Genomic DNA, 20357 nt, shown 5'->3' on the forward strand with positions numbered 1-20357 from the left:
TAACAATGGACTGTTTCAAAATAACCTGAGGCAGACAGAGGTCCAGCCCTTTGGAAGTTAACGTTCACAGACATAACCTACACCATTTTAGATGACTCTTCAATGGTGTGTGGTTTCGTGGGAAAGCGGCGAGCAGAACGAGAATAATGACAGGTAAACGAGGGAAGAAGAGAAGAATAGAGTCGGTGAAATGAACAGAATCAGCTAATAACCACTTAGAAAAACGGACCGACAAGAGCGGCGAGGAAGATGAGGCGTGCGAACGAAGGCGGCTGAGCTGCGGCGGTCGTGTCTTGTTAAAATGCCACAGACCAAGTGCCGTGCTACCATGGAGAGGGTCTGTCGAGTTTGAATAGGGGCTGATGATCATTCAAATGCATGGGCTTCCCAGAGCAGAACAGGGGACGAGCGGGAGAGATAACGGACCGCGAAGAGACGAGGGAGAGAGGGGACGCAAAGAGAGAGGGAGGGAAAGACAGAGAGAGATGGAGAGAAAAAGATGGAGAGAAGCATTGGAGAGTTGATGTGGAAAAGAGAAAGGCATAGAGAAGCATTGCAGTGAGATGAAGAGGGAGAGAGAGAGAGAGATAGAGAGAGAGAGCCAGTGATGTGACATGAAGAGAGTGGTGGCCTGGGGGACATAGTATGGTGAGACTCATTTCCATAGGTTTCGCTGTAACACACGGCAACAGCACACACTTGCCCAAGCCCAGGAGTGCATTGTCTGTCTCGTGGAGATATTCCTGCTCTCTCGACTCATAGAGAATTTCTTTCTCGTGTCTTATCACTCGGTGCATGGGAAGGGGGGGTGCGGGAGAGCAGCACCAGTATATCTTTATGTGGGAATTGACTGTCAGAAGGACCCAGAGCCATCCACTTGACTGCACAGAGCAGTGAATGTCTGGGACACACCACACATGCATTTTCATCAAGCCCTATGGCTCCGCTCTGCTACGCTGCGCTCTGAATAACACAGTGGAATTTGTCTCATCAGGTTTGCGGTCACATCGTTAGTTTTTTCCAACTACAGTCGCTTTTTCACATTTGATGTATTTGTCTTTGTAAGCGTCCTGTATCCGTTCTGTGCGCCATGAGGGGATTGTGGACCCCCATGAGAAATCACAAGCCCTGTACTGGAAATCTCAATCATTCATCACTGCCTGAAAGAAATGAAATTCAACCTTCCCCCGTATGTGTGATATACAGTGTTGGGAGTAATGCATTAAAAAAGTAATGTAATTACAGTAATGCATTGCTTTTTGCTGTAATGCAGTAATGTAAGGCATTACCAATACAATTTCAGTAATATTTTACTCAGTACAATTCTCAGTAACTGAAGTTACTTTGCTTTTTAATCGAAAATTGAGAAATGCTCAATTGGCACCAGAGAAGATTATCCAAGAATTAAAAAAGTCATCTATGCTGGTCCTGGAATTTGATTGCCTTGTTTAGATGACTGTAGAAAGGGAATTTGAGTTATCTCTGCCATTCATGCAACAGATCTAACATGGTTAGGCTATACTTCTCATTTCAAGCAGTGAGAATAACTAAAATGTTGCTTTTACAAAGATCGTATTCTCAAACTATTTGCATTAAGTCTACACCACTGTAAGTGGAAGGAAAGGCAACCAGCAATGATGAGACCCATTGTCAACATACAATTTCACTATGGCTATATTTTACTATGTTAAGTTGTGAGTGACCTTTGGCCTTTGGGGCCTACATTGTCCCATGAGCCATAACTGCAACCATTATGTTCTTTTGTTAGCCTTAAGCCTAGCTCAGTCATTATGCCATACCACATCACCTCCTGCCGTGTAATGAGCTGCATTGAACACAAGAAGATCTATTGAGAACACCAAATCCATATTTCCTGTTATTTTGGTGAAAGTAATGTAAACGTAGTGTAATGCCTTACAATTCAAACACAGTAATATTGTAAGTAATAAATAATGCATTACGCTTTTGAAGTAACTTGCCCAACACTGGTGACATATGAAGGAGTGGAAATGACAAAAACAGCTGACTTGAGTTGGCATGTCCTAGACTCTAGGGTCTGCAGATCCCTGAATCTTTCAGATTCCACTTATGCTCCTCCCAAGGTCTTTATTTTTATTTTTTAAATAAAGCTACTATCTTTTTATCACTTCATATTCAGCTGTAATTCAGAAAGTATCCTATTATCTATGCTCCTATCTTATCTGATTATCTCTCTCTCTCTAGCTATTATCATATCTATCATATTTTTTGAGCTATTAAAGGCTTTATCTCAGCACCTGTCACTCAAAAACTGATCACAATGACTCATTGGGATGTGTGTGTGTGTGTGTGTTCGAACGTATGCTATTCATTGATATGATAACCCAAGTACCCTGCACCTTCTCCCCACGCCTCCCACCCATTCACTTTGCACTTTGCTCAGTCCAGTGAGAGAGAAAGAGAGAGAGAGAGAGAGAGTGGAGATGAGCTAATCTATATTCTAATCCAGCCGTAGCATTGGGTCGGGTTGGCGGGCGGCTGCTTAATATGAGCGAGCCGTCGCCTCCGCCATCACCTGGCCGTGGCCGAGTTCATTCCCGGCGAGCGTTTTTTCGGCGTGAGCCCCTCAGGGAGCGTGTAATTGCGCGGCGCAGATGAGCATTGCGCGGCTCGGGCTGCCATGTTGTCTGGCAATTACTGCCAAGTTACAGGGGGACAGCTAAACCTGAAGAGGAGAGAGAGAGAGAGAGAGGGAGAAGGATAGCGGTGGAGGGGTGTAAAGGAGTGTAAAGGAGTGCTGTGTTACAACTGCCAAAACACAGGAGGGTGTGAGCCAACCTGGATTCACTCTCCATCATTGATTGAGACGTAGCAGGACCACATGCATTTAACCCAATGTGTGATAGGAACTTCTGAATCTGAGAGATCTGATTAGTTCTACAGAGTGTGTTCTACAGAGTGTGTGCATGTGTCTGAGCACATGATGTGAAAGGGACAGAGATAGACAGAGAAAAAGGGAGATCAATAAACTGACAGAGTGTGACTTAAAAACATGTTGAAGATCAGTCTTTGTCAGGCCACTATACTGTATGTTGCCTGGTCAGAAGTCAGACGGACACACACACAAACACACACACACACACACACACACACACACACACACACACACACACACACAAACACACTTACACACACACACACACACACACACACACACACACACACACACACACACACACCACACCACACACACACACACACACAAACACACACACACACACACACACACACACACAAACACACTTACACACACACACACACACACACACACACCCCACACACACACACAAACACACACACACACACACACACAAACACACACACACACACACACACACACACACACACAAACACACACACACACACACACACACCCCACACACACACACACACACACCCCACACACACACACACACACACACACACACACACACACACACACACACACAAACACACACACACACACACACACACACACACACACACACACACACACATAACTATTCATTACAGTTACTGTTCCTGGTGTGAACGGCATGAGAAGCAGAGTGAGTGAGTGACAGTGTTGGGCAAGTTACTTTAAAAGTGTAATGCATTATTTATTACTTGTTACTGTCATCTCAAAGTAATTTGTTACATTACAATATTACTGTCTTTGAATTGTAAGGCATTACACTACGTTTACATTACTTTCACCAAAATAACAGGAAATATGGATTTGGTGTTCTCAACAGATCTTCATGTGTTCAATGCAGCTCATTACACGGCAGGAGGTGATGTGGTATGGCATAATGACTGAGCTAGGCTTAAGGCTAACAAAAGAACAATATAATGGTTGCAGTTATGGCTCATGGGACAATGTAGGCCCCAAAGGCCAAAGGTCACTCACAACTTAATATAGTAAAATATAGCCATAGTGAAATTGTATGTTGACAATGGGTCTCATCATTGCTGGTTGCCTTTCCTTACACTTACAGTGGTGTAGACTTAATGCAAATAGTTTGAGAATAATGGCTACGATCTTTGTCTGTAAAAGCAACATTTTAGTTATTCTCACTGCTTGAAATGAGAAGTATAGCCTAACCATGTTAGATCTATTGCACGAATGGCAGAGATAACTCAAATTCCCTTTCTACAGTCATCTAAACAAGGCAATAAAATTCCAGGACCAGCATAGGTGACTTTTTTAATTCTTGGATAATCTTCTCTGGTGCCAATTGAGCATTTCTCAATTTTGGATTAAAAAGCAAAGTAAAGTTCAGCAAAGTTACTGAAAATTGTACCGAGTAAAATATTACTGAAATTGTATTGGTAATGCCTTACATTACTGCATTACAGCAAAAAAGCAATGCATTACTGTAATTACATTACTTTTTTAATGCATTACTCCCAACACTGGTGAGTGAGTGTGACACACTGGCACATTAGTGTTATTGAACTTCAGCAGGTGTTCTTGTACACGCCAGCAGAGCTTCTGTGCTCTATAGGAGGATCTGACATGTCAGACCTAAACAGCAGGATATAGCAACAGGAGAGCAGCTTTGTTGTCCTCACACACACACACACACACACACACAAGCTGCTTTCAGACAGGTGTAAGTCCGCATGTTTATATTTATATATACTCTTTTGATCCCGTGAGGGAAATTTGGTTCTGCGGATATCAAGCGGTTGGATCTTATCTGAACAACATAACTGGACATTTGGAACTCCGAATTTAGCCGGCTCTTACACTATCTCCCCTCCAAGTTTTTCGACAGCCATTATGTAAATGATCGTGTGTCTGAACCAAGCGAAGAACATGCAGAGATTCTGTTAATGTGCATCTTCAACCACGTTCAACCAAGAGAAGTATGAGAGTGAGGGACCATGCACGTTACTCTTGTAGAAGCCCAGTAGCATGTTGGCATCAGAGTACAGTGTTGTTGGCAGCTTGTCGTTCTCTCATTTCATAATATAAATGCTGTGTGGGTGTGGGTGTGCGTGTGTGCATGTGTGTGTGCATGTGTGAGAGCAGAGTCTTGGGATGTCAGTATGACTGACATGGCACTGTTGGGATGTCGGAGGGTGGTGCTGTCATGACGATGTGCCCTCTTTGAACTGAGATGCTTGATGCCAGCCAGCCACTTCCTTTTCTTTGACTCAACCTAACCCCTCAACACACACACACACACACACACACACACACACACACACACACACACAGCATACTCATGATGAGCATATACATAGAGTACATGCCTTCACACACTCAAATCCCTCTCATGGCCTCACATGACCTACCACATGTTGCTACTTACAGGACATGCAGGGCCCTGTGTGTGTGTGTGTGTGTGTGTGTGTGTGTGTGTGTGCATGTGTGTGTGTGTGTGTGTGTGTGTGTGTGTGTGTGTGAAGATGTGTACCCTGCATATCCACCAGTCTGGCAATTCCCCTGGTTTCACCTCTCCAACTCTGCCCCCACATCCCCAACTCCTCCTCCTCCTCCTCCTCCTCCTCTTGTCCTCGCTCTGGGCAGTTACTGTACTTTCCACTGCCTCCTCATTCCCACGCTCAGCTTTCCATTCTTTCTTTCTTTCTTTCTGTCTTCTCTCTCTGTCCTTCTTTCCCTCTCTCTTTCTCTCCACTCCTTCCTTTCTTATGCTGAGCAAGTGGAGTTCAGAGGACCAAATGCTCACAGTGCTTGGCCAGGCCCTTCAGTGCAGTCCACTGCCTTTCACACAAGGACACACAGAGCCCTGAAGGTTTCTGGACTGTGAAGTGTGTGTGTGTGTGTGTGTCTGTGTGTGCGTGTGCGTGTGCGTGTGCGTGTGTATGTGCGTGTGCGTATGTGCGCGTGCGCGTGTGTGTGTGCGTATGTGTGTGTGCGCGCGTGTGCGTGCGCGCGTGTGTGTGTGCGTATGTGTGTGTGTGCGTGCATGTGCGTGTGAGTGTGAGTTTGTGTGTGTGTGAATGTGAGTTTACATTGCTACATATTTTCAGCACCGATTTCCACATGTTGCCCGCAGCCAGACACTGACACCACACTACTAACCACAGAGAGAACAAATGGAAGCACATCAGCAGGTAGTGTATCTTGTCATGCTTATGGACCATCAAAATGCTGACGTAAAGGTTTTATACTATTTCACAGTTGAACAACATGGATATATTGGCAGATAATGCTGAATTTATAATAAATGTACTGATTGTGTCGAGCATTACCATAGCTATGCAGTCCTCTGTTGTCTCTGTTGGATTGGATCTGCAGGATATACGGATTCGCGCGGCACTCGTTCGGACTGATCCACATGTCATGTGGTCTGTGATTCCTCAAAGGGAATGAATCACTTCTGGCTGTTCTGGAACTGAAACTATATGCAACAATGTAAATGTCACTTTATTGTTCATCACAATCTTAATAATTCATCATAATAATTCTCATACTGTGTAGTTATTTATTTTTTCAATTTTTTTAAAATAACAAAAAAAGATCAAACTCACCCTCTCTACTCTTGTCGTGGACCTTGAAAATGTACATGGTACCCATGTGTATACAAATAGCAGACCGCCACATACATTCACACACAGTAACACATCAGTCACCAACCAACAGGCTGCCCCTCAGGCATGATAGACTCACACTGTTGATTTTCATTGTTATTTGCAGTAGATATGCCAGGGTACCCTAGCTCGTGTTGTGACATTGTATTTGCCACTTTGAAATATGAATGCCAATGGCCCTTGCACAAGTGCCTGGGGAAAGACTGGAGTGGATATCGGCACCGTTACCATATTTCTCCTTGACGCTGAGCACTTTTCATAAAACAAAACAAACAAACAAAAAAAAAAACAACCACTGAGTCTAATGTCTGAATCCATAAGGCCTCAACAGAAACAACATTCACAAATCACCTTTGATTTCAATTCTGTTCACGATCCCATTGGGTGAAGTCCTTTGGCTTAATAATCCTGATTGATTTTAGGCCAATGCTGGGTCTTTATACTGTCTTACTCACCACCACACACTTACACCCCCTTCCCCCTCCCCCAGACTTGAAGACTTGATCTTGAGTTCCTCTGACATTGTTTCTGGCGTTTATAAATGCGATCGTTATGGCTATAACAAGCTTTGTGCTCGGGGGAGTGCGGCACTGTGCGACATTAATTAAACATTTGATTACCGTTCGCACTTTCCCTTGGCTGAGGAGAATTGGATTCCATCCTTTTCTTTTATCGACTGTGCACTCAAGCTCAACTTGATTTGATTGGAGAATTGATATTAAGAAAAGAAAATGACTTCAATGCTGTGCTTGGTACCAGACAAACCATTATGTCTGCCTATATGCGAGACACAGAGGGAGGAACAAAATAGGCACTAAGACCCTTTGCACTCTCCTCAGCTTTCTCTGACCAAAAACCCCGAAAACTGATTTCATTCCTTCCCAGAGTAAATCTATTCAGGACTGAGGCAAGCAGGAACCCCCCTCCCCCCCAACACACACACACACACACACACATCGAATTAAACAGACTGCATGACTGCAAAGAAAGCAGTTTGATTATTTCCACTATCTAAAGAGGACAAAGTCCTGATTTGTGATATGCATAAATTCATATTTATGGTAATGCTCCAGGAGTCCTGCCTACAAGCTTGGCCGGTGAAAAAAAAAAAAAACGCAAACACTGCCATGAGAAAGGTCAGCATATTTTACAGAAAATTTAGCCAGGCGCTCAGCTTCACTATCATTCATTCCAGTGACATGCTCTGCTTCCAAGGTAAAATGATGGAGGGAGAGAGAGAGAGAGAGAACAGAGGAGAGAGGAGAGAGAGGAAAGAGAGAGTGTGAGAGAGAGAGAGAGAGAGAGAGGAGAGAGAGATGGCTGGTTTTAAATTGAAGCTAATGAGTCAGAACCAGAGTGTTGTTCGTGTTGTCTTCATAAAATGTTTCTCCATGACATGCCTCTCAGGGCTGCCTCACAAAAGGCATGCCATCATAAAAAAGAGATGGAGATGTGATCGGACTGATTGTGTGTGTGTGTGTGTGTGTGTGTGTGTGTGGTGTCTGTGTGAGTGTGTAAGAGAGAAAATATGTGTGTGCGTGTGTGTGTGTGTGTGTGTGTGTGAGAGAGCCAGCTCATGGTCGTGTGGCCAATACATGTGCCAGTTAGCTTGAGGATGTTAAGCCTAAATGAAACTGTTATATAAATGACATGCACATCAAGTACTCATTTTTTATTAAGGTTATCATTAAAGCACAGACTAGTGGTTCATAAACCACAGTAACGGAATATGAAAATGTCTCAGTTCAGACATTTGATTTGATCCAACTGGGTTTTCATTTTATTTACAGGCAACCTTACACAAAGCTACTAGCAGCATCAAATGTCAGTAGGACACAACAAGAAGTAACCAAATGTTGGTTACTGGTGCCCTTTATGTAGCCTAGGCTACTCAATTGCTACGCAATTGGTGCCACATAGATAAGCGGTAGGCCTATATTGATTTAGCCTATAACCAATCATCAAAAGACGTGTTAGCGCTTATTATGTTAACACGTTCGATAACAGGTGCCTGCCGTTTGAACGTTAGTGGTTGTGGTGGTTGGTGAGCTGAATGAAAACTGCTGTTTGGCTCGTATTTTTGTTGCGCTGCAAAAGTCACAAGGGGGCGCCCTTCACCAGGTCTTTAGCGTCTCTCGCGTGGGGCGAAAAATGACTGTTGAGGGGCGAGGGAGAGAAAAAGGTTCACTTTTGAATTGTTTGTCCTGACGTCAGCTGGCACAGCTCGGGTCGGGTGGCTGCTGCTGCTGCTGCTGCTGCGTCTCTCGCGGAAACTCAATACATGCTCCGGCAGGATATCAGCAATCAATGCGCAACTTCACTCCAGTCTCCGGAGTCGGAGTCACTGTTTAGGATTTCAACCAACTGCCTACACGCAAGGAACTGGAACTAAAAGACGTTACCATGAATTCTGGAGCTTTTCTACTGATGTTATTTGTAAGGGTATACGCGGAAAATTTGGAAGGACCAACAGGTAAGGCAAATTTATTGTATTCACATCTAAAGTGAACGCACCAGAGAAATAGGCACGCAGTCTCGGGTGTAGAGACAGATACAGTTTCATTCAGCCCAAAGCGGATCTTGTCTCTGGTAGTTTTAGGTTGCTTACTCAATGTAAGGACATGTGTCGCCACTTGATATCAAGCGGACATATCTGTGCTTAAAGATGTAGCCTATTAACTTTCCAGTAACAAGTTAGCCTAAGTTGTACACTCGAAACGCATTATGAATATTTTTTGCTATAAAGAACCGAGTAACCGGTCGTGGAAGTTGGTGTGTGAAGGAACAATGAGTGACAGTTGGGGTTTGTCTTGCGGCTTCAGGTTTAAAGTGAGACAGACAGCCGTTGATAAAAGACGGTCTGTCAAAAAGGTTGATTATGCCGTGTATAAGCACCAGTTTAGATGTGCCGAAAGAGCTTTTTGTGTTCTTTTTCCATGTCTGCTTTCGAAAAAAAAACGAATTGTGGGTCTGTTAGTAGCCTACCAACACTAATGTGCTTGTTCAACTTAAATGCGTGAATGTAAGATTTCCTCTGTGTTGCATTCCTGCAGCAGATAGCCTACTTATAGAAATAAAGATCACCATAGTCTTAAAGCACTCCGTAGGATATAGCTTCTTTACTAGTTCAATCCAGGTGGCCTCAGCGCGTCAGGTTTGTCTAGTTCAGGGCAAAAAAAACCAACAGATATTATGGAGTCTCATACTGTTATTTATTTACCAGAATTGGTTGACTTGATAAGCTCCCTAGTTATTGTCGTCTAAATTGCAGGGCATCTGCGTTGTAACTCTGTGTGCGTGTGTATCTGTGTGTTAGCCTACGTGTGTGGAGAGTGAACGAGTGAGAGAGATTCGGCTCAAAATGAAAATCTGTGAGGAGAGAAAGTTTAAGGACAGCCGTGGTCATTCACATCCATCAATTAATTCATTCATTTTAGTAGGCTACTCTATATTTAGTTATTATGCTTATTTGTTTTTCTGTTTGGAGTTTATCAATTCACAGTGTGTTGCTACATCGTCACTATGGCCAAAATGTATTAGCCTGATTTATAGTAGGCTACACCATATTATGGTGCATATCTAAATATTGAATTTTAATGTTATCTTGGAAAGCCATAGACTATCCATTGTAAAACTTGACTTCTACATCGAAAGCACTGAAAGTGTTCACATTGGCTGCAGCCTATAGCCTATTTAGGCTCAAACTGACTACTTCTTCCTCTATTAGCCATGGGCACATACTTGACAATATCAGCGCTGAGAAACACGATTTGGTCGGAAAACAAAACCAATGGATTTTTTAATTGAATTTTGTTGTCGCCTGTTTCTTGGAAATATAATTATTCTACAGGGGCGGGTCAAAAAGCGATGTCCGTTGGAACGGGTTTGCCTGGCCGCAGGCCACTCTTTTGTTGCTGACAGTGTATTTGGGAACTGTTGACCCCCGGCCCTGGCCTCTGCGCTTCGGTTGACTTGCCTTCCTCACATCGGGCATATTTGCGTTTCTCTCGCAATCTCCCTCAGAATCAGGTTAGGCAGTGGCAAAGCAAAAGGAATGGCTTCCAGGCCTGTGCAACACCCAAGGTTATGGTGAATGCTGTATGTTATGCCTTTTGCAAAACGACTTTCAAAAGTTTTTTTTTATTTTGAATGGATATAAATTACTGGCTTGTGAGGACAAAGCTCCAGTTCTTTTTCAGCAACTGACGGAGTCGTTTTTGAATTTCATGCCCATTAAAAACAGACTGTTTATTAAATGTTCAAGGTCTCACCTCACCTTGAGGACAAATCACTTTGAAAGCAACCATTAGAAAGGAGCCCCTATAAAAAATGTGTTTATATAGACTGTCTAAAATATCTGCTCGCTGACACTTTCTGGCAGGGCGTATTATGTTGTTGTCTGCTCTGTTTGTTATTTGCGCTGACCGGCTGACAAGTGGGAACGGTTCCTGGGGGGCTTGCGAGGACGGCTTCCCTTTGAATGCCCGCTCAAGCATGGCATGCCGGCCGTCAGTGCCTGATCACTGGGCACATCATGCCAGCACTGTGGGCAGAAGGAGGGGTGTGTGTGTAAGTGTGTGTGTGTGTGGGGGGTAATCTAATGTGAGGGTTTGGCATGAATAGTCAGGCAGTCTCTCTCTCACATGCGCGCGTGCGCACACACACACACACACGCACACACACACACACACACACACACACACACACACACACACACACACACACACATAGACACACAGTCATGCCAATATGTCTCTTTCTCTCTCTCTCTCTCTTTCTCTCTCTCTCTCTCACACACACACACACACACACACACACACACACACAGCCATGCCAATATGTCCCCATTCCTTTACATGATATGACCATGACTTGATGAACATTTTCTCTATCAGTTCCTTAGTTGCTGCTGCTGATGCTGGGTGGGTGCTTTATGTAGGAGAGCAGTGTTTGTGCCATAGATACCTATTCAAACTAAAAGCACGCACACACACAACATGCATGCACAATATTGACTCATGCAAAGATATGCTGTCTCACACACACACACACAGTTGGATTGTGAATTGGCCAAACCAGGGCAGAGTGGAGTGGAGCGGTCAGGACGCTGTGTGCACTGGTGTGCATCTGTTTGATTTTAATCACACTGTAAATGAACCAGCTCTCTCTCTCTCTCTCTCTCTCTCTCTCTCTCTCTCTCTCTCTCTGTCCCCCGCTCCTCTCTCTCCTTGTGCTCTCCAGGGAAGCTGGCTGCCTTGCTGGAGTACCCTCTCGCTGGTCCACTACCCCTGACTGATTCTGAAAATAACCCCCCACACACACACACGCTACACTACACCACACGTCACTAAACTGGCTGGCCGTGGGCTCCTGTGGCCCAGAGACTCCCTCCCTTGTTTGCTATGCTCTACACTGGATAGATTGCTTTGGACGCATCGCGTCGTAATAACCTCTCATGATCACTTTTCTGCTTTTGTGCCTGAGTAGCAATAGATGAATTACACACATAAACACACACACTCTCTCTGTCTCTCTCTCTCACACACACACACACACACACACACACACACACACACACACACACTCACTGTCTCTCTCTCTCGAACACACACACACACACACACACACACTCACTGTCTCTCTCTCTAAAACACACACACACACACACATAGGGGTGGGCGATATATATCGTCTGCGATAATATCGTGATTGTTGTTTTAACGATGTGCAAATTGACATTATCGAGTATTTAAATTACTTATGGGGAAAAACACCCAAAATCACGCATTGAAGACTCATACATTCCCAGGATGTATGCGCCTGCAGCAGAGCAAGTGTCACGTGATCACTAGTGGGTCACAACCTAAAACACATTCTCTGCTAAAACGTTGTCCCACGCACGCCTAATATTTATTTTGTGCAGCGAGAGTAGCCTACTTGGGATTTTATGCGGCTACTTCTGTTCAAGTAGCATTGATGAGACAGTCACGTTTTTTCCTACACGGTATTATATTCAGAGAAAACATTAGCCTTTGAGTCAGTTGTAAACAAACAACTATTCTCATGTAACTCTTTTGTAAATGGACTGAAGTTCGCTCTAAATATCTAAGTTTACCGATTATGCTAACCGTTAGCATCTCTATGGGATTTCTCATATACATTAGCCATAAGCTAACGCATTCGTTTCTATTCTGTAACTTGGAATGCTAGCCTACATGATTGCTCTTAAACAAAACATAGAAGGAAATAACTGAGATGTACTCTGTTGGTCTGCTTAGTTTTACAGTGAATCCTATGTAAAGGTTTGAAAGGAACTTCAGCTTCAGACTTTCTCTTGGGAAACTGTTAGTAGGCCTGTCGCGATATTCAATAAATCAATTAATCGCATGATAATTAAAATTAGCTCGATAATTTTTCTGGCCACGATAAATGCCATTTGCATGCTTGTTTGTTTTCCTCGTCTCTCTCTCCCTCTCGGGTCCTTAGAGTAACCATGAGTGAACCCTCATGTCAGTCACTTGTCAGTCGCATGGTGTGTGGGGAGGCGGAACTACTGGCGTAGCCTACCACAGAGTGCAGCTAAAGAGCCGCGTGAGAAGTATACCGGTAGGCACTAGGCAGAGAGAAAGCTAGTTGCGAGTTCGAATAGGCTATGCCTATTCGAGACAAAAAAGATGGAATTGGTTTCTAAGCCAAACGCGACAGCTGCAATGCAGCTGCATTTCGGATTTAAACCGAATGCCCGTGGTGAACCACTGAACGTGTACGAGTCGGTGTGTCGCATTTGTTGGAAAACAGTCGCAATTAAAAGCGGCAACACAACAAACATGTATGCATCTAAAACACAATCATCCGCTGCAGTTTTCCCAGTTGGGGAAAAAAAACAAGTGGGCCGTCTTCCTCTCCCCGAGGAAAATTCTCAGAACGACAATATTATCGCTTATCGCAATAATTTCTGAGACAATTTATCGTCAAGCAAAATTTGTTATCGTGACAGGCCTAACTGTTAGGCCTATTCATCTTCTCTAATGTAGCTGTTATTGCCACACACACAAGTGGGGGCAGAATTGGAAATGTGTCAGAGTGACAATGCATTGGTTGATTTGGTTAAAAACTCACAGGTTAGGTTATTGGTTATTATTGTAATGATGCTATTCATAAATAATGAGCTGTAAAGTAACTCAGACTTTAACAAAAACTATTTTTTAAAGGATATCGACTAATTATCGTTATCGTCAAAATCACAAAAAATATCGAGATATTATTTTTTGTCCATATCGCCCACCCCTACACACACACACACACACACACCACACACACAGGAGAATTGATCAAGTCGGCCTTCGAAAAAAACACAGGCAGGTACTTAGCCACTTAGATGAGGCTGGCAGGCATGAATGGCGATCTTAACTGCACATTCATATAATGGATGGCCGTAGCGTTACATACTGCAGGAGATCCTTTAGACACCCCCCCCTCTGGCTCGCACGTCAGCACAGGCAGTCCTCACCAAACCATCAGACACACAGGGCCGTTTGTGCTTAAGCGGGACAGAACAGGGCAGCAGAGGAGGAGGGAGTACTGCTTTACAGCCCCCCCCCCATGACTCAAAAATAGATTATATATATATATATGAGTGTGTGTGTGTGTGACGTTTGTGTGTGTGTGTGTGTGTGTGATAGAGAGAGGGGGGGGGGGGATAAGTGGATAAGTGTGTAAGTGTGTTATAAAGATAATAGTCGTGTGTGTGTGTGTGTTTTTCTATAGGCTACCACAAACTACCTGTGTAATTAGAAATGTTTGGCAACACAAAGTGTATTTGTAAAGCTCTATTGAATAGAGAGAGAGAGAGAGAGAGAGAGAGAGAGAGAGAGAGAGAGAGAGAGAGAGAGAGAGAGAGAGAGAGAGAGAGAGAGAGAGAGAGAGAGAGAGACTGCAGTGCGTCCCTCATAGCCTCACACACACTTGTGTGCACTCCCTCCTTGCGCGTGTGCCTCTCCGTCTCCCCCCTTTATCAAAAAATGATTCTCTGTTATCGGCGCGCAGGGTCGCACAGGGGTCTTGGGCTCGGAGACGCAGCAGCAGGGGCCATTTTTCTCTCCGTGAGAGTCCAGATGATTGGTGCAGATGCCTCGCTCGGGGAAAAACAGAAGAGGAGGGGGAGGCGGAACGGAGAGAGACGGAGGGAGAGGGGGAAAGAGAGGCAGAGATGGAGAGATGGAGCGAGGAGTTACAGAGAGATGGAGAGGGATAGAGAGAGAGGGGCAAAAGAGGGGAAAAGAGAGATGGAGAGAAGGGATAGAGGGGGCAACAGAGAGAATAGAATGGATAGAGAGAGACAGAGGGGCAGAATAAGGAAAGAGAGAGAATGAGAGCGATAGAGAGAATAAAGAGAGAGATAGAGGCAGAGGAAGAAGGGGGAAGAGATATGAGTGACAGCAATGAAGAGAGAGAGAGAGAGAGAGAGAGAGAACTAAAGAGAGGGAGACAGAGAGTTAGGTGTGAGAGTGGTGGAGGACTTGTCTAAATCTCACCATCGTCTCTCGCTGGTCTTGAGCCTCACCGAGAAGAAGACAGCTGCAGAGAACTTGGGAGGATGACATCATGAAACAGGATCACAGCGGGCCGAGCTGACTGCACATTTTCTGGGAGGGTTGGGGTTCGGGGGGAGGGGGCATGGAGAGGACATTCTTTAGTCCAGTCTATGTGATGCCATTCAGTGCTCTGGACAGATGCACGGTGGGATGTCAATTAGGGTTTTAGCGAAGGGCAATTTTTTATCTGAGCTGGGGGCTATACGTGGAGGAATGTTACTGAAAGATTCAGCTGGACATGCCTGCTCTAGGAAGGTGCTAGTGAGTGTGAATGAGCTCAGTTGTAACACAGTTATAACATTGTAATGATGTGATCACAGTTACCAAGCCGTTATAACATGGGTATCGGAGTTATTACAGTTATAGCACGTTTGTAGCACAGCTATCAAGTTATGCCAGTAAACCCTCTTGTGAGGGTCTGGTAGAATAGATGGGGGAGTGCAGACACACTTACCAATGAAAAAGAAAAGGAAGAAAACTTACTGCTGCAGCACTTCACTTCGTCAGTTGACTTTTGACACAAGTACTTGGCTGAGTAAGGTGTGTGTGTGTGTGTGTGTGTGTGTGTGTGTGTGTGTGTGTGTGTGTGTGTGTGTGTGTGTGTGTGTGTGTGTGTGTGTGTTATGTGTGTGTGTGTGAGAGCAGGGGGTCGTCTTCTTAGGTTGGGCTGGCTAGTGCGTAGGTGTGTTAGACAGGTTGTCACGGCCACACTTTTTATCCACAGTAACGTGTCGCCACGGCAATGCGCACACCTCCCAATCCCCCCCCCCCTCCCTGCTCCAACTCCGTGTTCCGTCACGGATGTGACGATGATCGGTAGCGACCGCCTCCTGGTCGGCCCTCCCGCGGTGCTTCAGAATGTCAGTGCCGCAATCCACTAATGTACCTGACAGCACTCCCAACATCCCCAGTGATCCTCCTCCGCCGCCCCAAGGCCTCATGGGACATGTGTCAGTGGGAAGCAAAGGAGGGCGGATGTGGGGGGGGGGGGGTTCACTTGTCACTTGCCTTCTCCAGGTGGTATCACTGTTTTCCTACCCCCCTCCCCTCCTCTCTCCATCCACCCACCCACCTAGCCCCACTCCCAACACCAACAAGTCATTACTGGACAGATGGCTCAATGCCAGCAAGCCTAACACTGGCTGACAGAGCTCTGTGCTAGCCACTACTCGTAGAGCGGGGCTGACTGCCTCAGTGCGTGTGTGAGTGTCAGAGCGAGCATGAATTGTGTGTTCATGTGTGTGTGTCTGTGTGTGTGTGTGTCTGTGAATGTGAGTGTCAAAGAAAACTTGAATTGTGTGTGTGTGTGTGTGTGTGTGTGTGTGTGTATGTGTGTGTGTATATGTACTGTACATGTCTGTATATGTGTGTTTGTCTGTGTGTGTGATAGTGTCAGCACAAGCTGCGTGTGTGTGTGTGTGCGCGTGTGATTCAATGCGGTATTTATTCACAGTAGCAGGGTCTGGGGGAAGACGGCAGGCCGCGAGGGCAACTGCTAGAGAGTGATCCACTCCGAGAGCCTCCGTCTGCCATCTCTGCTGTTTGTTTGCCAGGCGACAACGACGGGGAATGAGCAGCCATCTGTGAACAAGAGCATAAAAAACGTGTTTGTGTGACCTGATAAACAATACCCGATAGACAACACAATACCTTTGTTCGAAAAAAGAGGACAGTACAGTACCTATTTTCTTGACCAAGGCGTCAATTGTGGAGGACGATGGTGACAGTTTGGAGGAGGGGGCAGGTGTGTGTGTGTGTGGGGGGGTGGGACGGTTCTCCCACTCTGCCTTTCTTGTTTGGGATGCCTCTTGTCGGCTGAGCCTGAGCGCTGTGTTATTCTCACGGCGCGGCGCCGGCGATGACAGATATGCAGCGGCGTGCTAAAGTGCCACGCTCCCAGTCCTGCCACGATGGCTGGGTGCCAGCCGCCTGCTGCCGTGGCAACGGCAGAACTGGGATCGGAATGGGGCGGGGCGTCTGTCCAGACTTTTGAACGCTTTGAGATGCGTGCTGCCACCATTTTCACGCTTCTCAAGCGAATGTCACAAAACACAAAAACACTGACATCCGACAGACTCCTCTCTCTCATTCTCTCTCTCATTCTCTCTCTCTCTCTCTCTCTCTCTGTCTCCAGACTCTTAATGGTGGCGCGTTTGCCCGGCTTCCTGTTGAATTGGTAATCACAGAGATGGAGCATACGTTACTCATAGTGAGCTGGAAATCAGCCAAGAACTCAACTTATAAATAACTTTCAGCCTCTTCCAGAAGAACGAGCACACAGACAACTCTCTCTCTCTCTGTGTGTGTGTGTGTGTGTGTGTGTGTGTGTATGTGTGAGAGAGAGAGAGAGAGAGAGAGAGAGAGAGAGAGAAAGAGAGAGAAGAACAAGTACACAGACAACCCTACTGTGGTGATCCGAACAAACAAAAAGAGAGAGAGAGAGAGAGAGAACAGAAGGCTTTCTTTAAGGCAGTAATTTGCCTCTTTGCCCGCTGTGAGAAAATGCCTCATTATGGGATGTGGGAGATGTGTATGACTTTGTGCGTCAATCAGATGATGTAAAGTTGCGACTCTTAGAGAGTCTTTGACAGTGGCCTAGTCTCGTCTTGTGTTGTTGACACTGCTGGACTGTAGAGGCGTGTTTTGCCCGTCAGTGGACGGGTTGCTCTCAGGTCTCTCTGGCACACACACACACACACACACACACACACACACACACACACTTTATGGATAAATAATGATATACTGTATTCCAAAACAATCTCCTTGACTGGTGTCTCTTCTCCTCCACCTCGGTGAGTTCCACCTGAGGTGTGTTTATGTGGTGTAACTCACTCACTGACCGCTACACGGCCCTAGTGCCGTCCCCTGGGCACTGCATCAGAGTGTCGTTCTGACCACGTCGCAAATAGGGATAGGCATTCAGATATGCACACACACACACACACACACACACACACACACACACACACACACACACACACACACACACACACACACACACACACACACACACACACACACATGCAGTGTGCCTGCAAGTATGCGGGCGTGAGATTAGGGGCAGGCACACTAAGGAGGACGAGGCGAGCTGCTTGTCTATTTTTCACTGCAGTGTATGTGTGTGTGTGTGTGTGTGTGTGTGTGTGTGTGTGTGTGTGTGTGTGTATGTGTGTGTGTGTGTGTGTGTGGGTGTGTGTGATGTAACTGAGACAACTGTCAGCCGGCGGGGCAAAGTTAGCTCTGCTGGGCAGGACTGTCAGGAAGTGTCACTCACACATGTGTGTGTATGTGTATGTGTGTGTGTGTGTGTGTGTGTGTGTGTGTGTGTGTGTGTGTATTCATATGTGTCATGGGGTGGTGGCAATTTGAGCACCAAAAACTGCACAACTACCTTGTCATACCACATTATGTGTGTGTGTGTGTGTGTGTGTGTGTGTGTGTGTGTGTGTGTGTGTGTGTGTGTGTGTGTGGCACCAGTCATATAAAGTCTTCAAAGTTATACAGTGCTCACATCTAACTTTTAACCCCCCCTCCCTCTCCTTCTCTCTCTCTCTCTCTTTCTCTCTCTTTCTCTCTCTTCCTTCTGCACTCGCTCCATTTCAACCTTGGCCATGTCATTGATACAGCACACTTAATTCAGCACACAAGTGGCTGACAGGCTTCTGCAGTTAGAGCTCCTCAAGGAAAATGGCCGCCATATTTCTCCAGAAATAAAACAAGAGCCTAATCAGACATTAAAGGGGGTGGGCCAGGGGAAAGATCAGCAATAAAAAAACAGTCTCCTTCACCACTTCAGATACGAACGTTTAGAGAGGAAAGTTTGAAAGTGAAGGGAACGCAAGGAAGGGGAGACTCATGGGTCCAGTCAGATACTACACACACATACACACACACAAACACACACACACTTTCACTGCGCTTGCACTTTAGGGAATCCTCGCCACTTTCTTGTAGGACACTTCACACACTTAGAGGAGCTGAGGAGCATTGGAGTCAGGGGGGTGTGCAAAGTGTGCAAAACGGTTGGCTTTGATGAGACCCTTATTCCAGCGCATATATCTCTGTGTGTGTGTGTGAGAGAGAGAGTCTTTGCTCAGAGGAATCATGGGAGTTTAAATGAGTGAGTGTTCTGGAGCTCTGCATCACTTTATCATCCTCACTATCTTCTCTCCCATGCCCCATCTCTCTCTCTCTATCTCTCTCTTACACACACACACACACACTCACGCACACACACACACACACAAACACACACACACACACACACTCAAGTGACTGCCCATCCATTCCACACTGTCCTCTTTCTCTTCTCTCTCTCTCTCTGTCTCAGTAATCTCTCTCTCTCTCTCTCTCTCTCACACACACACACACACACACACCTGTTCTCTGCAAAGACCTCCTTAGCTGATCTCCACCATTTCTCTCCCATTGTTATCTGCTTCTGCCTGTCTTATCTCCACCTCTGTTGTGCTCCTCGTTGGAGTCCGTCTGTGCCCTTGGTGTGCCACTGGCGTGCCGTGCCCACGCGTCTTCTCTCCTTGCCTCTCATGCCCGTGTGCCCGCCAACCCGCCTGAGCTCCCATGTTCAGCAGGGACTCCGCTGGCACCGAGTCAGAGGAGACAGTGACTTTGACAGGTGTGCCAGGCTGGCACCTGGGAGAGCAGCTGGCAAATACCACCCCCCTCATCTGCACGGCCCCGCACGCACACACACACACACACACACACACACACACACACACACACACACACACAACCATCTTGTGCCCCCCCCCACACACACACTTCCCGTCCAGCAGGTGTTTCACCCCCTCTCTAAATGGCTGACCATAAGGAGTATTGATTACCAAACTCCCTCCGTCTTGTTCCCGAGCGGTTCCTCGTCTTGCTCCATCTACTTAAATAAACCCACACACACGGGACAGTTTACCTCCATGAAAACACACACACACACACACACACACACACACACACACACACACACACACACACACACACACACACACTGGAGTGAAAAGGATGAGGCTCGGTCTTAATGTCATTTTATGGGCACAGGGCAATTTAATTGTGGGTGGACCCCCTTTGCCCTGGTCTCAGGAATGCAGACGGCAGAACTTGTTGGTAGTTCATTATCATCAGGAGGGTCGTCTGGGACATAGTTTTCATGGAGAACTGCTG

At 45.8% G+C, this 20357-nt stretch overlaps 1 protein-coding gene across 1 annotated transcript in view; it reads left to right on the top strand.

Moving 5' to 3' along the window:
- Positions 1–8828: 8828 nt before the first annotated feature.
- The window catches only part of ptprua (protein tyrosine phosphatase receptor type Ua), a 200781-nt gene continuing 189252 nt past the window's right edge, over positions 8829–20357 (top strand). Inside the window, exon 1 of the mRNA XM_076301037.1 lies at positions 8829–9055. Within this exon, the coding sequence (XP_076157152.1) occupies positions 8986–9055 (70 nt within the window). The 5' untranslated portion in view covers positions 8829–8985. The remainder of the gene's footprint in view (positions 9056–20357) is intronic.

The sequence above is a fragment of the Alosa pseudoharengus genome, unplaced genomic scaffold (assembly GCF_046254945.1).
Source record: "Alosa pseudoharengus isolate Yale_2024_CS ecotype anadromous, Long Island Sound unplaced genomic scaffold, YU_APseudo_1.1 YU_APseudo_1.1_scf_23, whole genome shotgun sequence".
Taxonomy (NCBI): Eukaryota; Metazoa; Chordata; class Actinopteri; order Clupeiformes; family Clupeidae; genus Alosa; species Alosa pseudoharengus.